Here is a 21,112-nt window from a genome sequence, read left to right as displayed (position 1 = left end):
AACTTAACATGAAATAACTAGTTTTGTATTTCCTACAGGGCAGGGGAAGGGACGAGGTATAAAGGAAAACAAAAGTTTCTACGCAATTGTACACATTGAAATGTGTGTTTGTTTGTTTTTCTTTCTCCAGAATAAATCCAGACAGGTTTCAGCCTATGGGGATACCTGCACTGAATGGCCAGTTTCACGTTTTGAGTATTTTCAAAATACAAAACACTGTATTCGTATTTAAATAAACATTTTACACACAGTATTTTGTATTATTGTTTTAAATACATTTTCATGTAGGCTATTTATGCCCATCTCTGCCTACACGTAGAGGGTTAAAGCTGCTAACAGTATTTTCTTGTTTACCGACAAGAATAAACTTCGAGCGAGATGGCGCTAAATCCTATTCGCTTTTAGTATTTTTTCCTTAGAGGGCGCCGTAGTGTTGGAGTCGTGTGTAAAAACGTCAGCTGACATCCCGGAAGTAATACAAATAATAAATATCCCTGCCACTCTCTCCACAATATATAATTTTTCTGTTCGTTTAAGAATATTATTTAGGCTTCTCTTATGGAGGGTTCACTGGAGCAACATCTTGATGACACGTACGTTAAATACAGCATTCTTTTCCAATCATATATAGTTGTTTTAGGTGTGTTTCTTTACTAATCGGTTTTCTTCCACTAGAATGAAAAATCCTGCCATTGTTGGGGTTCTGTGCACAGACGCTCAAGGCCATAATCTAGGATGTAAGTATAATTCTGTTTCATTCATCCACTAGGTCATGATGATAGTGTTATTTGAGATATTTTATATGCGTGCATTTTTCAGCAACATTAATTTAATGTTAATATTTACGTAAGTGTACAAGGGAAGGTTTAGCCAAAAATATACATAAACACAAATGTTTTTAATGTGATTAGAATTTTCTCTCATATGGGTTTTCTTGAATGTTTGAAATCTTTTTTTTAATAGCTCACCAGAATTTGGGGATGATCCATGTATTGTAAGTGTCAACTTATTTAATGTTTTTATCTCAGGCCGTGGCTCACTTTCTGATGAACACGGAGGAGTTGTGTCTGTGCTGGCCAAGCAAGCCGCTTCTCTAACCAAAGACCCCACTGACTCTCCTACTGTGTGTCTGGAGTCTGACTCTGGGTAAGAAGCTAAGTGACAAACATCGGCCTAGTTTCTGGGAACTTGGTTAAACTTAATTTTGAGAGATAACCAAGAACAATTTAAACAAACTCCAGATCTAAAATCCTTAGGATATTCATTTAAAAAATTTAATGTAATAATTTGGGGCGTAGTTCATTAGAACCCATCCCATTAAGTACCTGCCGATCCACCACATGCTCTTAAAATTTTATCTGTGACTATGGGACTTATAATAAATATTGTTGCCACTTTTTAAGTATTAAATGGGATTCTTAATATAATTCTGTCATTGCAGGAACATTTTGGTGAGAACACATGGAACGATTACACTGGCTGTACATAAGATGGCATCATAAATTCAGTTTGTTTCTAATGGTCAGATATTGAATACGTGCAGTGTTTTTAAAAATCACTATTATTTCTAGTTTGAAAAACATCAGTGGTCTATTGTCAGCAACATAGCAGTTTAATGATTGGATGAAATATTGTCTTCCATCAGATATTTGTGTACATGGTTAATCAATCATTTCTTTAACCAATATTTGTACTTCCTTTCAACCATACTCCACAGTTTAGATGTGTTAACTGCTTTTTTGTTTGTTCGAACAATTTTTTCTCAGTTAATAAACTGTGTTAAGGAAAATAATTCTGAGTCTTTTGTGAGGGGAATTAAGTCGAAGTACTATAATGTGTTCAGAAGGGGGCAGTAGTTGTATCACATTTAGCATGAAGCAGAATACTGAAGATAACCACAATGATTTAACATTCATTAAGTACCTCACAGAGAATAGTTTAATGGATCATTTTGAGTTATAGTTTATGTCAATGATTAACAACTGGAAATTATTTAATTTGAGTCAGGTGAGGTTTTTTTCAACATACTTCTTAGTAATGGTCAATTATAAAAGTCAATTTTGTCAGACAGATAACGTTAAAAATTTGGCAACTATCACTATCGTTTTATTTTACAAATAACAGAAATATACTATCCTTTTTTCTGAACATTTGTTGTATGCATATGGAAAATACAAAATCCTTTTTTGCATTTTGTAAACACTGGCCTGTCATGGATCATTCCTTCCTTGATAAGTTAACAACAGTGAAATCACTTGGCTTAGCTCTTGATTGTAACAGAGTCATAATTTTTGCCTTAACATTGTCAAAGATAATAGGAAACAGAGTTTGGCAAAGTTAGTGCACCATGAGCACCATGAATTCTAAGAGAGAAGAAACCATGCATTGTAGTCTTTGTTCTATTTTTTTGACATACTGGTATAAACACCATACAGGTGTGTTTCCAGAAGGTTTGAGACCTGCAATGAAAAGGGACACTGCATAACACTTGCAAGGCAACGTTTTATAAATGAAGGCTACAAGTCTAGATCTTTTAGAACATTCTGTCATTCATTACGGTCTATTTACCCATGTGGTTCTAAAAACCTCAAAGACACACACACACACACACGGTAGATGAATCAGAATACCTAAACGTTTATTATTTGCCCCCGTAGCTTTTACAGCGTGGTGCTTTGACCTCTTTCAAATTGCCACAGTCCAGAATAAACCCTCTGAAATGAGTTCCACTTCAATACTTACTGTACAGTAGCTTATGAGTTCCGGTCTCATGGTCGTTAAATGCACTATGGGTCGTCTTTGGCTCTGCACAGCCGGCACGCATTGTATCCGATCTGTGTCTCGATCTGTGCCGGTCCGAGGGGTCAAATGTGACCCCCGAGAGACTGGGAGCAAATTTTCAGAAAGTAGGGGAAATCAACCACAGGGAGTCCAGCCATGGTCAGGGATGACTTTGACAAGACATACAAGCCCTTTGCAGGAGCTGTCACCGGGGAATCTACAGATGTTACCTGCAGCTTAACTGACACGCCCACGAGGAGGTGTCTGTCCAAATCAAGTCTTAACAAGTGAAACCTGGTATAAAGGGACTAATATCCTTACAGGAAATATGGTAAGTCCTTCTTTTCCTCTCCTTCCATATGTTTGCGTTTATGAAATATTCCTTGAACATTTACTAAATTTATTTTCGGTTGCATTCATGTTCACCAGTCTATATTATACAAACACTTTTTCAAGGCCAAGTTTAAGACTGCTTTTACACTGCAGATCTGATTTTTATTCCCTGCTTACACGTGCGCGGGTGCCGGTGCCGCGTAGCCAACATGTGAGGGGAAAAAATGACATTTTATTTAGCCTATTATTTGTAATATTATTATTATTTATTGAATAATGTATTTCACTTATATAAAAATAAAACCCGATATGTTTTATCGGATAAAGCATTGGTCATATGATGCCGGTGGTTTAAGTTACGGTGGTTTTTCTGTCGACTGTTATCGATGGATGTAAAGTACTGCACTCCTGTAGCGCGCTTTCACATGACCTCCGCAGAGCTCGCGCGATCCACACACGAGCGCTATGCAGCTGCGGACAGCTCGCGACACCATCGGCTCTCTGGAGTTTGAGGTAACATCCTCGTGATTTTCGCCACTGCTTTTTGTCATAGAATAGGATTATGAGCTAAGCCTACATTTATAGAAGTTTAACTACACAACCGCACGGCTAATTGCCGTACAGGGATGGTTGAGTTGAGGATGGGGAGGAAATATAACATTGTAGTCCGTGTGGGATGTCCTGAACGGCGCGAATCTTTGAAGGGTGCATCTTATTACAAACTTTTGTTTAAATACAATTTAGGAGTTACAAGGTTATTATTTATGGCAGTGGCGAGGTCAGAAATTTTAAACTGAGTGGACCTTGATGGAATAGGGTGGACCTGAATGACTACTCTCAAATTACACAAATTTTACAATATAGGATAAAATCACTATACAGTTCAGATAAGTTAAATGTGATTGATTGTTAGCCAACAAATTCATGAATATACAACAAAATACATTTATAACAAGCAGCTACAAGGAAGACAAATATAGATATAGTACTGCTATATGACCACTGTAGCAAGACATCAGTGTTCAGTAATTGGGTTCATTTTAAACTGGAATAACCTGGTTCACTAATTTACTGTGCCACGGCCAAATTTCTGACAGCATTATACTTTGAGAGCGATCAGATGTTGCTTACATTCAGGGGCGTAACCATCTTTTCAAACGTGAGGGGGACAGAAATTACATATATATATATATATATATATATATATATATGTATATATATATATGTATATATATATATATGTATATATAATATATATATATATATATATATATATATATATATATATATATATATATATATATATGTATATATAATATATATATATATATATATATATGTATATATAATATATATATATATATATATATATATATATATGTATATATAATATATATATATATATATATATATATATATATATATATGTATATATAATATATATATATATATCTATATATATATATATAATATATATATATATATATAAATAAAACATTACAATATAACATTTCTGTAATCTATATAGCCTACCAGTCAACAGTTTTTGAAGAGTAAGATTTTTAATGTTTTTATGGAAGTCTCATCTGCTCACCAAGCATGCATTTATTTGATCCAAAGTACAGCTAAAAAAAAGGTAATATTGTGAAATATTTTTACTATTTAAAATAACTTTTCTATTCGAATATATTTTTAAAAAATTCCTGTGATCAAAGGTGAATTTTCAGCATCATTACAGTTTTCTGTGTCACATCCTTCAGAAATCAAATCATTCTAATATGCTGATTACCAATATTTAAAACAGTTTGAGTACATTTTTTTCAGTGTTCTTTGATGAATAGAAGGATCCAAAGATCAGCATTTATGTGAAATAAAAAGAATTTGCAACATTATACAGTATATCATTCAAAATCTTAGAGTCAGCATAATTTATATTTTTTGGAAAATAAATGATAGAAATGAATTATTTAGGAAGGATTTTTTAAATTGATCAAAAGTGATGATAAAGACATCATTTTACAAAATTATTATATTTCAGATAAATGCTGTTCGTCTGAACTTTCTATTCATCAAAGAAACCTGAAAAAAAAAATCTACCCAGCTGTTTTCAACATTATCATTATTATTATTTTATTTTTTTGAGTAGGAAATCAGAATATCAGAATTATTTCTGAAGGATCGTGTGACTGGAGTAATGATGCTAAAAAAAAAATCAGCTTTGAAATCTCAATAAATTACATTTTGAAATATATTCAAATAGAAAACAGTTATTTTAAATAGTCTAGTAAAAATATTTCACAATTTTACTGTTTTGCTGTACTTTTGATCAAATAAATACAGGCTTGGTGAACAGAGAGACTTGACAGGTAGTGGATATGCGCATTGATAATTGGCTTAGAAATCTATAACTACTGGAAAATAACAAAGAATAATGATTTTTTTTATATACTACAAACACTTTTTTTCCACATAAGTTATAATAGTTTCTATACTGTAATAAATGCTATGTCAATAAGCACTGCATTGTTCATATACTTTATCACCTGCTGGAGATGAGTTGAAAAACCATATATTGTTGCAATCGTATGTTAAATGTCTTGGTGTTTCCAAAAGTGTCTGTTTTTCTGTGAAAAGAACTGTTTTCATACAGCGATAGCTGGACACTGTTGTCCATATTAGGAGTTTCCTGTTATGACTTTCAGCACGAGAGCGCGCTCCAGCTTCGAGTATGAATGAAACCCTTCTGGGTCCGAATAAAATATCAGGTCATGCGCAGACTATCCTGTCTCTTTGAGTTTAAATCTATATTTATTCATACCAGCTCTTGAAAACCTCTATGCGAACACATTTGACTGAAAAGGTGCGGGGGACGAATTTTCATGATATTAAAAGTGTGGGCGACACGTCCCCCGCGTAATCTACGCCCCTGTTTACGTTACTCATTTGGTGCCGCTCACAAGCCTGCGTGACGTGTTTCCAATCACGGTACACATCCTCAAACATATAGTGTCATTAAAATGACGACACATCTTGCAGTACACGTCATCGTCTTTTATGCTGTACTCTAGAAATGGGAACTTTGTGTACCACTTAGCAGCAAAATGACTAGACTTGCCGTTTATTTTGCGCGAAAACTGGCGTAAATGCAATATTACTTCGTAAATGGGGTAGAGCAGGTGGTTCATCAAGTGTGGATAAATCAGCTGGTATGTTGCTTTTCTCTACGATTAGCCAGGGTTGATGTTGATGTTTCAGGTTATGTTCTTGTTTTTTTTATATATATATATTTAATTAAAGATGTCTGTTTCGACATGCTCGTCTTGTGTCATGCGTGTTTCTTTTACTGTCTATGGTTAAAAGTTTACTTCACTAGCAGACGTAAACTCATCTTCCCACCCCCCAACAATGTGCGATTGGCTAAACCGTACTAATAAGCTTGATTGGCTGTTGCAGTAAGGCAATTATATTAAAATGTTTTCGCTCTACAGTAGTTATTTTTTTAATGAAACTTCTTGTACGTGTTTAAGTGTTCAGTATGTCACATATGCATGATTTTTTTTCGGCTTTCCCACATTTCTTTTTTTTTTTTTTTTTTTGGTCTGTTCTAATTGGGTGGGCTGGCCATCAGTTTGAGTGGGCCAGTGCCACCCTGGCCCTTATGTAGCCTCGCCCCTGATTTATGGTAATGTAGACTAGAAGATGGATACTAGAGTAGCCTTCCTGAGGACACTTTCCCCAAAATTAGTACATGCTCTTAGTTAATCCTAGGCGATGCCTAATGTTACCAACGGGCCACTTCCTTTAAATAAGGGGAGACCAAAAGGAAATGAACTATGTTCCCAAAAAATTAAACAAATTTATTGGCAAATAAATCATTAACAATATATATCAAATAAAAAAAAAGAAACTACATTGAAGAGCAAAAACTCATTCCCCCCACATGAAAGATGTAAATAGCCAGCCAACCTCTTATGGACCCCTATACAATCCCAACTTTAGCACACACCACAATTCCAAGTAAAGTTACAAAGTAAATGACACAAACCCCAAAATCATATTAGATAAAAATAAAACATAATCAGACCAACACCAAGAAATCCACTCCACTGCAAACTTAAGTCTCATGCAAATGGTTGGTGTGTTTCAAAGCATCAATATAGTACAAAGAGTACAAGAGTTGGCTGGCAACACGAGGCTGGAAAGTGAGGTTCAAACTAGAAAAAAATAAAAAGAGGAAACACCCCACTAGCCAGTACGATTCACAACATCTATATACATAGGGCTGGAGGCATACAGCGCACACCTATCGGTACTGGCTAGATGGGAAAATCAAAACAAAACAAACTCAAGAAGAACAGCGATCAACTAAACCTGCAACACCACCACTAATCCTGGACTAACTTCCAAGATGGAAACGGGCGTGACCAGCGGCCTACAAATCCACACTATTTGGCGTCTTCTCAACCACACCACGTCTGTACACCACCACACCAGGGAAGGCTACCAAACAGCACAATTCCACACAACAGATTGGACCTCCTCTCTAGGCCTCCCTAGAGGTGCCCGCTTAAAAACCCTCTACCTACCTGGCCACGCCCTCTACTAATAGCCACCTCACCGGCTACATTCTTCCCCCCAGGAATTAATCGGCGACCCGCCGATACACACACAAAGTAGTGTTCTCATCACCATAATAAAGAGCATATCCAATCGGTCTCTGGGACTACAACTTCTCCCAGACTACTGGTGCAACAGCAGCCCGAGGCAATCTAAAAGGGTTTGAATGCTGACCCGCTGTACTCCTCCTAGAACGCCTCGGCTCTAAGGGTTGAGCCTCTGGTACAGGAGAACTCTCCAAAGTGCTATATTCACCTGTCCTAGTTGGTGACACATCACAATCATCTTGCAATAATATACATGATGCCGACTCACTATCTGAATCTGTGGTAGACCCCCCATTCGAGCCAACAGCTTCAGACCCAGACGAGTCTACATCACCTAAGACAGGGTCAATAAACGCCTTACGCATTTCCATCCGGTGGACCTGCTTCACAGGCCCTGCCTGCAACACGGGGGCAACGGAATACACCACGCCTTGCTCCCCTGGTTCACGCACCACCTTATACAGACATGAATCATATACGTCCTGAATTTTATGTCGCCCACGATGATGGCTTTTGAGATAGACCAACTCACCCTCTCCAAACCGTGTATCGTTTACTCTACCCTCATCACGTTGATTACAACGGGCAACCTTTTCTCTCAATCTCTCCTGTACCTCCTCATATGCTGCCTGAAGCCTACCTTGATGTTCCACAATCCACTGATCAGGTGTCTCTACGTTCTCTTCTAACTGATTTAACAAGAAATCAACTGGTAATTTAGGTTCACATCCAAACATTAAAAAATACGGGCTCATCCCTGTGGAGTAATGCACGGTGGTGTTGTAAGCATAAACAAGCTGTGGTAGATGTTGTGGCCACCGCCTCTTTTTCTCTGGGGCCAAAGTCCGCAATAAATCATGGAGAGTACGATTAAAACGTTCGCACTGCCCATTACCCTGTGGATGGTACGGGGTAGTGCGACTCTTTTGTACACCATAAACCTTACATAACTGGCTAATAAGGTTCCTTTCAAAATTTCGCCCTTGGTCTGAATGCAGACGACATGGAACCCCAAACAAATGGAACCAATGCCGGACCAACACCTCCGCTACAGTGCTTGCTCGCTGATCCCGAGTAGGGATGGCCTGAGTGAACTTCGAAAAAACATCAGTGAGCACCAACACATTCTCCCTCCCGTCACTAGCAGGCTCCAACACTGTAAAATCAACAGCCAAAATTTTGTGAGGCCGGGTTGCATGTAGTGTTCCCATAAAAGACCTCACCTTTGGTTGAACTGCTGACACTCCCGACACCACTTTTCCACATCTCTCACCATCCCTGGCCAATAACAACGACGCTTCACTAATTCTACCATTCGGTCCTTTCCTTGATGCCCATGACTGTCATGCAAACTACAAAACACCTCTCTTTGAAGTTTCTGAGGTAACAATAACTGATGTATCTCTCGATGACCATCAGGTGTGTACGCTATGCGATAGAGGCACCCATCCTTTTCACACAAACGGTCCCACTGCCTAGCCAACTCATTTACAGCTCGGTCTCTACCGGTCAACTCCGAAGAACGCAACACACTACCTGCCTCCCAGGCCTTGGCAATAGTTCCAATGACTGGGTCGGTCTTCTGCAACTGAGAAAGATCTACCTGTGAACATCCAGGCAATGCAGCAACTTCACTGGCACTCACCACTACCCGCTCTGGAGATCTTCCCTTCACCTGCTGCTGTAACACTTGGGGAATTTCTGTTCCTGGAAACACATTATTCATGGCCTGCCAAGACAGTGCATCAGCATTTCGATTCACCCTTCCTGGGCGGTACTTAATCACAAAATTGAAAGAAGCCAACTGTGATAACCATCGCTGTTCCAGAGCACCCAACTTTGAGGTCTGCAGGTGACAGAGAGGATTATTGTCAGTATAAATAACAAAGTCATTCCCCAACAAATACTCTCTAAACTTATCACATACAGCCCATTTTAGGGCCAGACACTCCAGTTTCATGGAGCTATAGTTCTCCATATTCCGCTCTGTCCTCCGCAGACCTCTACTGGCATAAGCAATGGGACGAAGCTTACCACCCTGCTCCTGGGATAAAACGGCCCCCAAACCTTGATGGCTTGCATCGATCTCCAGAACAAATGGCTTCCGGAAGTCTGCATAAGCGAGCACAGGTGCCGTAACCAGCTTGGTCTTTAATGTTTGGAAACGGCTTTCACACTCTGCATCCCACACAGAAGCTAACGGCAGCCTTGGGGTCTTACCCTTTCTTGCAGAACCACTCAATCTTGTTACCAATTCATGAAGAGGCCTGGCCAGCTTAGCAAATCCATCAATAAACCGGCGATAATAGCTGGCAAAAAAGGTGCGGGGGACGAATTTTCATGATATTAAAAGTGTGGGCGACACGTCCCCCGCGTAATCTACGCCCCTGTTTACGTTACTCATTTGGTGCCGCTCACAAGCCTGCGTGACGTGTTTCCAATCACGGTACACATCCTCAAACATATAGTGTCATTAAAATGACGACACATCTTGCAGTACACGTCATCGTCTTTTATGCTGTACTCTAGAAATGGGAACTTTGTGTACCACTTAGCAGCAAAATGACTAGACTTGCCGTTTATTTTGCGCGAAAACTGGCGTAAATGCAATATTACTTCGTAAATGGGGTAGAGCAGGTGGTTCATCAAGTGTGGATAAATCAGCTGGTATGTTGCTTTTCTCTACGATTAGCCAGGGTGGATGTTGATGTTTCAGGTTATGTTCTTGTTTTTTTTATATATATATATTTAATTAAAGATGTCTGTTTCGACATGCTCGTCTTGTGTCATGCGTGTTTCTTTTACTGTCTATGGTTAAAAGTTTACTTCACTAGCAGACGTAAACTCATCTTCCCACCCCCCAACAATGTGCGATTGGCTAAACCGTACTAATAAGCTTGATTGGCTGTTGCAGTAAGGCAATTATATTAAAATGTTTTCGCTCTACAGTAGTTATTTTTTTAATGAAACTTCTTGTACGTGTTTAAGTGTTCAGTATGTCACATATGCATGATTTTTTTTCGGCTTTCCCACATTTCTTTTTTTTTTTTTTTTTTTGGTCTGTTCTAATTGGGTGGGCTGGCCATCAGTTTGAGTGGGCCAGTGCCACCCTGGCCCTTATGTAGCCTCGCCCCTGATTTATGGTAATGTAGACTAGAAGATGGATACTAGAGTAGCCTTCCTGAGGACACTTTCCCCAAAATTAGTACATGCTCTTAGTTAATCCTAGGCGATGCCTAATGTTACCAACGGGCCACTTCCTTTAAATAAGGGGAGACCAAAAGGAAATGAACTATGTTCCCAAAAAATTAAACAAATTTATTGGCAAATAAATCATTAACAATATATATCAAATAAAAAAAAAGAAACTACATTGAAGAGCAAAAACTCATTCCCCCCACATGAAAGATGTAAATAGCCAGCCAACCTCTTATGGACCCCTATACAATCCCAACTTTAGCACACACCACAATTCCAAGTAAAGTTACAAAGTAAATGACACAAACCCCAAAATCATATTAGATAAAAATAAAACATAATCAGACCAACACCAAGAAATCCACTCCACTGCAAACTTAAGTCTCATGCAAATGGTTGGTGTGTTTCAAAGCATCAATATAGTACAAAGAGTACAAGAGTTGGCTGGCAACACGAGGCTGGAAAGTGAGGTTCAAACTAGAAAAAAATAAAAAGAGGAAACACCCCACTAGCCAGTACGATTCACAACATCTATATACATAGGGCTGGAGGCATACAGCGCACACCTATCGGTACTGGCTAGATGGGAAAATCAAAACAAAACAAACTCAAGAAGAACAGCGATCAACTAAACCTGCAACACCACCACTAATCCTGGACTAACTTCCAAGATGGAAACGGGCGTGACCAGCGGCCTACAAATCCACACTATTTGGCGTCTTCTCAACCACACCACGTCTGTACACCACCACACCAGGGAAGGCTACCAAACAGCACAATTCCACACAACAGATTGGACCTCCTCTCTAGGCCTCCCTAGAGGTGCCCGCTTAAAAACCCTCTACCTACCTGGCCACGCCCTCTACTAATAGCCACCTCACCGGCTACATTCTTCCCCCCAGGAATTAATCGGCGACCCGCCGATACACACACAAAGTAGTGTTCTCATCACCATAATAAAGAGCATATCCAATCGGTCTCTGGGACTACAACTTCTCCCAGACTACTGGTGCAACAGCAGCCCGAGGCAATCTAAAAGGGTTTGAATGCTGACCCGCTGTACTCCTCCTAGAACGCCTCGGCTCTAAGGGTTGAGCCTCTGGTACAGGAGAACTCTCCAAAGTGCTATATTCACCTGTCCTAGTTGGTGACACATCACAATCATCTTGCAATAATATACATGATGCCGACTCACTATCTGAATCTGTGGTAGACCCCCCATTCGAGCCAACAGCTTCAGACCCAGACGAGTCTACATCACCTAAGACAGGGTCAATAAACGCCTTACGCATTTCCATCCGGTGGACCTGCTTCACAGGCCCTGCCTGCAACACGGGGGCAACGGAATACACCACGCCTTGCTCCCCTGGTTCACGCACCACCTTATACAGACATGAATCATATACGTCCTGAATTTTATGTCGCCCACGATGATGGCTTTTGAGATAGACCAACTCACCCTCTCCAAACCGTGTATCGTTTACTCTACCCTCATCACGTTGATTACAACGGGCAACCTTTTCTCTCAATCTCTCCTGTACCTCCTCATATGCTGCCTGAAGCCTACCTTGATGTTCCACAATCCACTGATCAGGTGTCTCTACGTTCTCTTCTAACTGATTTAACAAGAAATCAACTGGTAATTTAGGTTCACATCCAAACATTAAAAAATACGGGCTCATCCCTGTGGAGTAATGCACGGTGGTGTTGTAAGCATAAACAAGCTGTGGTAGATGTTGTGGCCACCGCCTCTTTTTCTCTGGGGCCAAAGTCCGCAATAAATCATGGAGAGTACGATTAAAACGTTCGCACTGCCCATTACCCTGTGGATGGTACGGGGTAGTGCGACTCTTTTGTACACCATAAACCTTACATAACTGGCTAATAAGGTTCCTTTCAAAATTTCGCCCTTGGTCTGAATGCAGACGACATGGAACCCCAAACAAATGGAACCAATGCCGGACCAACACCTCCGCTACAGTGCTTGCTCGCTGATCCCGAGTAGGGATGGCCTGAGTGAACTTCGAAAAAACATCAGTGAGCACCAACACATTCTCCCTCCCGTCACTAGCAGGCTCCAACACTGTAAAATCAACAGCCAAAATTTTGTGAGGCCGGGTTGCATGTAGTGTTCCCATAAAAGACCTCACCTTTGGTTGAACTGCTGACACTCCCGACACCACTTTTCCACATCTCTCACCATCCCTGGCCAATAACAACGACGCTTCACTAATTCTACCATTCGGTCCTTTCCTTGATGCCCATGACTGTCATGCAAACTACAAAACACCTCTCTTTGAAGTTTCTGAGGTAACAATAACTGATGTATCTCTCGATGACCATCAGGTGTGTACGCTATGCGATAGAGGCACCCATCCTTTTCACACAAACGGTCCCACTGCCTAGCCAACTCATTTACAGCTCGGTCTCTACCGGTCAACTCCGAAGAACGCAACACACTACCTGCCTCCCAGGCCTTGGCAATAGTTCCAATGACTGGGTCGGTCTTCTGCAACTGAGAAAGATCTACCTGTGAACATCCAGGCAATGCAGCAACTTCACTGGCACTCACCACTACCCGCTCTGGAGATCTTCCCTTCACCTGCTGCTGTAACACTTGGGGAATTTCTGTTCCTGGAAACACATTATTCATGGCCTGCCAAGACAGTGCATCAGCATTTCGATTCACCCTTCCTGGGCGGTACTTAATCACAAAATTGAAAGAAGCCAACTGTGATAACCATCGCTGTTCCAGAGCACCCAACTTTGAGGTCTGCAGGTGACAGAGAGGATTATTGTCAGTATAAATAACAAAGTCATTCCCCAACAAATACTCTCTAAACTTATCACATACAGCCCATTTTAGGGCCAGACACTCCAGTTTCATGGAGCTATAGTTCTCCATATTCCGCTCTGTCCTCCGCAGACCTCTACTGGCATAAGCAATGGGACGAAGCTTACCACCCTGCTCCTGGGATAAAACGGCCCCCAAACCTTGATGGCTTGCATCGATCTCCAGAACAAATGGCTTCCGGAAGTCTGCATAAGCGAGCACAGGTGCCGTAACCAGCTTGGTCTTTAATGTTTGGAAACGGCTTTCACACTCTGCATCCCACACAGAAGCTAACGGCAGCCTTGGGGTCTTACCCTTTCTTGCAGAACCACTCAATCTTGTTACCAATTCATGAAGAGGCCTGGCCAGCTTAGCAAATCCATCAATAAACCGGTGATAATAGCTGGCAAAACCTAAAAATGAACGAAGCTCTGCCAAGTGTGCTGGTCGACTCCATTCTTTTACTGCTGCCACTTTGTCAGGGTCTGTAGAAACCCCCTGCTCAGACACTAGGTGCCCCAAATACTTCACCTGCTTTTGAAAAAAACTACATTTGCTCAATTTAATCTTTAGACCTTCCTGCTGCAATCGCTTAAACACCTCCTCCAGTCGTGACAAATGCTCCTGTACAGAAGAGGAAAATACAATTATATCATCCAGATACAAAAGCAAAGAAGAGAGCCGCTTATCCCCAAACAGCCGTTCCATGAGTCTTTGGAACGTCCCTGGGGCATTACACAGCCCAAAGGGCATACGGTTAAATTCGAACAACCCAAATGGAGTACAAAAAGCTGTCTTTGCCTTATCTGCCTCCGCTACCTCAACCTGATTATACCCACTTACTAAATAAGTCGTAGACCACTCACCGGCTACACTAATTTGTCTTATTAAACTAGTAGCCTGTGTTTCACTCTCTGAAAAGTTGAGAGCATTTTTTGCAGACTAAAAGTTTTTGATGTGAGGACACTGGGAGGCAATGTGTGGAAATATACATCTGTGAATGTGTTTAGAAAACATTACAGTGAATCAAAGGAGAGGTCAGGAGATTTCCCTCCAGTGGCTGTAATGTCACAATAACAAGACTGCATTTGCAGATTTATAAGTAAATGAGATTTATAGATTTAAATGCAATGCTCAGTTGAATTTAGCTTCTATAACTGATTAATAAGGCCAAACCCCTATATGAACCCAATTCATATAAGAGGGTATGCTGACAGATGCACAAAGTAGTTAATTTTACATTCATTGTTTGAGATGTCTGACTGGCGGTCACAGGCCTTCAAAACTGCAGTGATTTCAGGTGTGAATTGTCAAAGCATTGCTTTTGCCTCAAACTTTTTAAACAGGTTTTTTTTGTTGGCATACTGTGTGGATCTGAAATCTCTGAGAATTATTTGAAAGACAGAAACCTTGGACACCCAAGATTAGAGATTCTTGTGTGGGGAAGGTCCAAAAGGTCTAAAGTAAGTTATAACAATTTGTGTTGCAGGTTTGTTAAACAAGATCTGCAAGTTGAGTTTCCAGTGCAGAAGATGACACAGAGGAAATAAGCTGTCACCTTAAAATTTATTAAGTTTCCTCTGCCACAACTATGCTGCCAAAAGAGCAACACAAGTGAGTCTTTTCAAAGTATTGTACTCTAACTGCCTAAGATTATGAGTTTTTTTTTATTTTTATCGGCGGCACTTTTCACCCATATGCTAACATTTCAAACAAAACCATAATGATATAATGATGATGTTACAGCATACCAGAGCAGAGGTGGTAAACACTGTAGCCGCACTGGGTTGTACATTATAATTAACTCAAATGATATATAGGGAATTTTAATAATTAATCAGGAATCTGATTAATATATATATCTCATATGACAGTTACATTAAAATTATTGAAGATGAAAAATAGGTCAATTGTATATATCAATAACTCATTACAGGGCACTGTAATTTACTCATTAATATCTCAATATTCCATTCTTCATATCAATTATAGTGATATCTCTTACTGTAAATTACCGCAAATCAAACAGTGGTTTGTCCAGCAAACGGCCGTAAAATTAACTTATCAACTTTCAATAAAGTTATCACTTCTTATTATTCAAGGATAAATATTCTCTGGCCATGAAAACATTATCCTATCATTATGAAATTTCGGTTACTAAAAAGTAAAGAGCTTAATATCACGCGATATTTGAAAGGTCCAACAAACGTAATGATTCCAGAATTCGTCTTCCTCGTGTAAGGGAAACAGGTCAATTTAGCTCAAAGGGAATCATTTAAAATTTAAAGGGAATTTGAACAGAATCACTGTTTCACGGCTGATCACTGAGACGCCCTGCGATTCACTGAACGAGCTGTTTAACATCAAATCTGAGCTGTATATTAATATCCAAAGTATAGTGAAAACACTATCAATTAGCACAGTAACAAGATCGGCAGTTTAAGACATTAACTTGTAAGCACAAAACACAAGATACTTCTCTTTTTAATATGAATAAGGTTTTATTAGATAAATCTAAGGCATATAAACTAACCTAACACATGAACGCACGCACTCACACATTCACACAAGTTGCAGGAAGATCGAAAGTTAGGGAAAGATGAGTTTAAGAGCATGGAAATGTGGAATCCCAAGTTTACAGCAATACCTTAAATTGCATAAACATGAACAACCATCAATCACTTAATTAGCCCTCACATTGAGTTCCTCAATGAGGTTAAAGTTATTTTAGATACACCAGTAAAGGTCACAGTCTGGAGGTAAAGTTACTTGCGTCTCCTGTGAAAAGGGAGTCCCCTTTGTTGTCAATGAAAGGGGTTTCCCGATGTCGCTGATTGGCTGGAAGTTCAGTAGTCGCTGAAGATACGTCTTGGGAAGCCCGTGGTTGGGCGTTGGCTGACGATGCAGAGTTGTGTGGGCTGGTTGAAGTTGAAGGGGCATTCGAGGTCAGACATCGGAGACTCGACATTACAAAACTTAACTCAGAACATGAAACTCTCAAACGAAAAGAAAAGAAGTAAAGTTTGGCGAGACTAGGTGGTGTTTCTTCTCATCGTGGCTAAGTAGCAGCAGGCGTGCAGGCCGAAGCACGCTGGAACGGCACTCAAAGAACAGCTAACAGTGATGGCTAAAAGCTAAAGCTAGGAAGCAAAGCTAAAGCTAAAAGCAAACGTCTCTAGGTTACGTATGTAACCCTAGTTCCTCGAGGGAACGAGACGCTGCGTCAAATGCGCTTTGGGGAACGCGTCTAGCGTGAGCGACTATGAATATGATATCTAATCTGTCTTATAGACGAGCGTGACGTCACGGGCGGGGTGACGTAAGCAACCAGGAAGCTATAAAAGCATGTGTCGCAACTGGCGACAGCTTCGAGTACCAGCAAGCGCCGGCAGGGGTGCCGGGGGTATGGCTCCGAGACGCAGCGCCTCGTTCCCTCGAGGAACTAGGGTTACATACGTAACCTAGAGACGTTCCTCTTCAGGAACTCGAGCTGCGTCAAATGCGCTTTGGGGAACAAGTACCAACGCCGCCAGACTACCAAACCCCTGCCTAGTGTGTAACCGAAGAGCACAGCTTAGGACGAGAGGACAGAAGTGCCTGGAGTGACTGGCATGTCTAGGCCATAGAATTTAACAAACGTAGAAGGCGTAGACCACCCCGCAGCATTGAAGATGTCCAGCATGAATACACCTGCTAGGAAGGCCTTGGAGGCCGCCATACCCCGAGTAGAGTGAGCCTTGGCTCCCGACAGCGGGGGGACGACCAGAGGACTCATAGGTGGCGTTGATAGCCTCGACTATCCAACGACTAATAGTCTGCTTAGAAGCAGGAGAACCCCTCTTGGGGGGACCGTAGCATACAAGCAATTGGTCAGTTTTTCTCCACAGGGCAGCTCTGTGGACGTATGTGTCCAGTGCTCGAACTGGACACATATAATTTAGCTTTGCTTGGTCGGGCTCCCGAAAGGGAGGAGGACAGAAGGCCTGCAGCACTACAGGTCGGGGTATAACAGAGGGAACCTTAGGAACATATCCCGCTCGAGGGTATATGAACGCTTTGGTCATGCCAGGTGCAAACTCAAGATAAGTGGGGGCCACAGAGAGGGCCTGAAGATCTCCTACTCTCCGCAGAGAGGTGATAGCCAACAGAAAGGAGGTTTTAAGGGTAAGATGTCTGTCTGAAATATCTTGAATAGGTTCAAACGGGGGTTTGCACATTGCCTCTAACATCACAACCAAGTCCCACGGGGGAATACGGGACCGTACTGGAGGTCTCAGCCTCAGCGAACCACGGAGGAAACGTGTAACTAGGGGGTGTCTTCCCAAAGACTGGCCATCGATAAGGGCGTGGTAGGCCGCAATGGCCGCCACGTAGACCTTCAGCGTGGAGTGAGTCAACCCTGCAGAGAGCCTAGACTGTAGAAACTCCAGAACTGTACCAATTGGGCAGTTTGCTGGGTCTAACTGGCGGTCTCTGCACCATGAGGTGAAGAGTTTCCACCTCAGGGTGTACAGTTTCCTCGTTGAGGGAGCTCTGGATTGGAGGAGGGTCTCAACAACCTCAGTTGAGAGACCAGCTGCTAACAGTTGTGCCCCCTCAGGGGCCACACCCACATTTTCCACAACTCCGGGCGAGGGTGAATTATCGTACCCTGCGCCTGTGAGAGTAGGTCTGTCCTGATCGGTATCTCCCACGGTGAGCCGTCGAGGAGCAAGACTAGATCTGCGAACCATACTCGGCCCGGCCAGAACGGGGCTACTAACAACAGATGGACCCCGTCCCGGCGTACTCTCGCCAGAACTCCCGGGAGCAGAGCAATAGGGGGAAAGGCGTACGGACGAAGCCTCGGCCAGGTCTGTACCATAGCGTCCAGTCCCAGAGGAGCTGGATGAACTAGAGAGAACTAAAGGGGACATTGTGATGTCTCTTGAGTCGCAAATAGGTCTACTTGAGCCCTGCCAAATACTCTCCATATCTGCTTCACCACCTCTGGGTGAAGTCTCCATTCCCCGGGCCTCGACAGGATGTCTGCTCCCACATTTAATTTCCCAGGAACATATACTGCTCTTAATGAGAGAAGTTTGCTCTGGGACCACACCAGGATCTGGTGCGGCAGCTTGTACAAAGGGCGCGAATGCAGACCTCCCTGGTGGTTGATGTAAGAGACCAACGATGTGTTGTCGGTGCGCACCAACACATGGGTGACCCCTTAGGTCTGGGAGGAAGTGCTTCAGTACACGATAAACTGCTAGCACTTCTAGACAATTGATATGCCATGTTAGATGGCGACCACTCCACAGACCACGGGCAGGGTGGCCACTCATGACTACACCCCAGCCGGTGAGAGATGCGTCCGTCGCTAGTATTACACGGCGACAAGGAGCTCCCAGCACCGGGCCCTGATTCAAGAACCAAGGTTTCTTCCACATGTCTAAGGCATGGAGGCAGTGCCGCATGACCTTGATAGTGCGAAGTAGATTGCCAATCTGGGAAAATACCTTGGTCTTGAGCCACCACTTTAGGGGTCTCATGTACAGCAGGCCAAGAGGTATCACGTTGGATGCAGCTGCCATCAGACCCAACAATCTCTGAAATTGTTTGACAGTGAGTGACTGGCCTACTCTGACTCTCTCGACTGAGATGAGGATCGACTCGATACGAGCAGGGGACAATCATGCCTGCATCGCGGTCGAATCCCATACTACGCCTAGATAGGTGGTCCTCTGAACTGGAGAAAGTACACTCTTCCTGGCGTTCAGTCTCAAACCCAGCTCCCCCATATGTGCGAGAACGACATCTCGATGCCGAGCCACAACCTGCTCTGACTGAGCTAAAATCAACCAATCCTCAATGTAGTTGAGAATGCGGATGCCCTGCATGCGCAGGGGGACCAGAGCCGCGTCTACCCATTTTGTGAACGTGCGGGGTGAGAGTGCAAGGCCGAAGGGAAGTAATCGATATTGGTAGGCTTCGCCCCTGAAAGCGAACCTCAGAAACTTCCTTTGTTGTGGAAGGATGGAAATGTGGAAGTATGCATCTTTGAGATATATTGTGACAGACTAGTCCTCGGACCTGATCTGACCTACAACATGCTTGATTGTGAGCATTTTGAACTTCAATCTCATAACTGAATGATTTAAGACCTTCAAGTCTATAATCGGACGCAACCCCCCATCCTTCTTTGGAACTGTGAAATACCGGCTGTAGAACCTGGACTCCCTGTCTTGAGGAGGGACCACCTCGATGGCCTCCTTCTCTAATAGGGTTTTCACTTCCTGCTCCATAACCAGACCCTGCCCGGGGCCGACTATCGTCGGAATGACCCCGTTGAGTATCGGCGGTGCAGAGCCGAACTGAATCAGTAGCTTTTCCTACTGTGTGCAGGACCCATTGAGATACATTTGGCAGTAGTTTTCACGCTGCTAAATAATCTACTAAGGGAATCAGTCTCTCGAGAATGACCTCTTGTGTAAGAGGCCCCCAAAGGGGCAGCGAGCGTCTCAGCCCCACTACGCGCACGGGCGGAAAATACTGAGAATGATGCTCGCTGGGGACTGCTGCGCCCTGGAACACTGGCAGGGTTGGCAGACCGGCCCCCAGAGGGCGCTGAGGTGAGACGGGCACCGTGTAATGCGGTGTACGCCGCTCCACCCTAGTAGGGGCCGCCCTCTGCAGTCGTGACCGAAATGTGTCAGGACTTCTTAACCGAGGGCCTCACAGTCTGAAGTACGGCCCTCAGATCTGCCTTAGGCTGGGAAAACCCTGGTTAAGAGCATTGCTTCAGCGTCCGGTCCCGACGCAGGGGGAGCGCGGGCGGCAACGCTCTGACTATGGACTGAGAGGGCTGCTCCCGCCCAGCAGCCCCTCCAGTATATATAATTTCTCAGAGTGAGATAAGTGTCATTATATTCCTCAGAATTTAATGCAAACAAACAATCAGACGAGTAAACACGGTCTGCTTTTGGTAAGATTTACATCAAAACTGAAAATGATGTAGTACACTCGTTGCCTCGGCAACACGCTAGCTGCTTAGTCACACAAACAATATTAATCTCCTCGGAGATAAGTAGCTGCAGCTGCGAGTTCACAGAGGGGGAAGGAACCGCTTCGCGTGCTTCCGAACCTCGAGAATGAACTCTAAATCTAGGGAATTCGGGTGGAGATAGGCAGAGCCGTCTTCGCCCCGTCCTTAGATATGCGAGAAGCACAGTCAGCCCCATGTTTATGCAGCTTATGTTTGTGCAACTGCGAGCTCATTGACGCCCTCCGTTTCAATCTCCTCAGAGAAAAAAAGGCGGTGCGT

The 21,112-nt window shown here is 42.5% G+C and overlaps 2 protein-coding genes across 3 annotated transcripts in view; both read left to right on the top strand.

Moving 5' to 3' along the window:
- Positions 1 to 434: 434 nt before the first annotated feature.
- Positions 435 to 1,792, top strand: lamtor5 (late endosomal/lysosomal adaptor, MAPK and MTOR activator 5). The gene is made up of 4 exons (XM_059523584.1): positions 435 to 593; positions 676 to 737; positions 1,029 to 1,146; positions 1,442 to 1,792. Exons 1-4 carry the CDS (start codon positions 559 to 561, stop codon positions 1,500 to 1,502), a joined length of 276 nt encoding a protein of 91 aa, XP_059379567.1. The 5' UTR covers positions 435 to 558; the 3' UTR covers positions 1,503 to 1,792.
- A 1,017-nt stretch (positions 1,793 to 2,809) lies between these two features.
- The window catches only part of LOC132114590 (monocarboxylate transporter 5-like), a 33,288-nt gene continuing 14,985 nt past the window's right edge, over positions 2,810 to 21,112 (top strand). Inside the window, exon 1 of one of the 2 annotated variants that reach the window (XM_059522780.1) lies at positions 2,810 to 3,112. Coding sequence is in view for 1 of the 2 variants with exons in the window: in XM_059522779.1 (XP_059378762.1) it covers positions 15,401 to 15,423 (23 nt within the window). In the remaining variant the exon portion in view is untranslated. Of the gene's footprint in view, positions 3,113 to 15,258; positions 15,424 to 21,112 lie in introns of those variants that run through there. The other variant, XM_059522779.1, reaches the window with a different exon arrangement.

Source organism: Carassius carassius, chromosome 34, assembly GCF_963082965.1.
Source record: "Carassius carassius chromosome 34, fCarCar2.1, whole genome shotgun sequence".
NCBI lineage: Eukaryota > Metazoa > Chordata > Actinopteri > Cypriniformes > Cyprinidae > Carassius > Carassius carassius.
This window is presented reverse-complemented; position numbering and strand designations above follow the sequence as displayed.

What these genes read in the sequence shown, in the direction of transcription:
- lamtor5 (XM_059523584.1), top strand. Translation starts at nt 559, where the DNA reads ATGGAGGGTTCACTGGAGCAACATCTTGATGACAC. An exon ending in GAGCAACATCTTGATGACAC is followed by an intron (nt 594 to 675) that starts GTACGTTAAATA and finishes TTCTTCCACTAG; the next exon opens with AATGAAAAATCCTGCCATTG. An exon ending in TGTCTGGAGTCTGACTCTGG is followed by an intron (nt 1,147 to 1,441) that starts GTAAGAAGCTAA and finishes CTGTCATTGCAG; the next exon opens with GAACATTTTGGTGAGAACAC.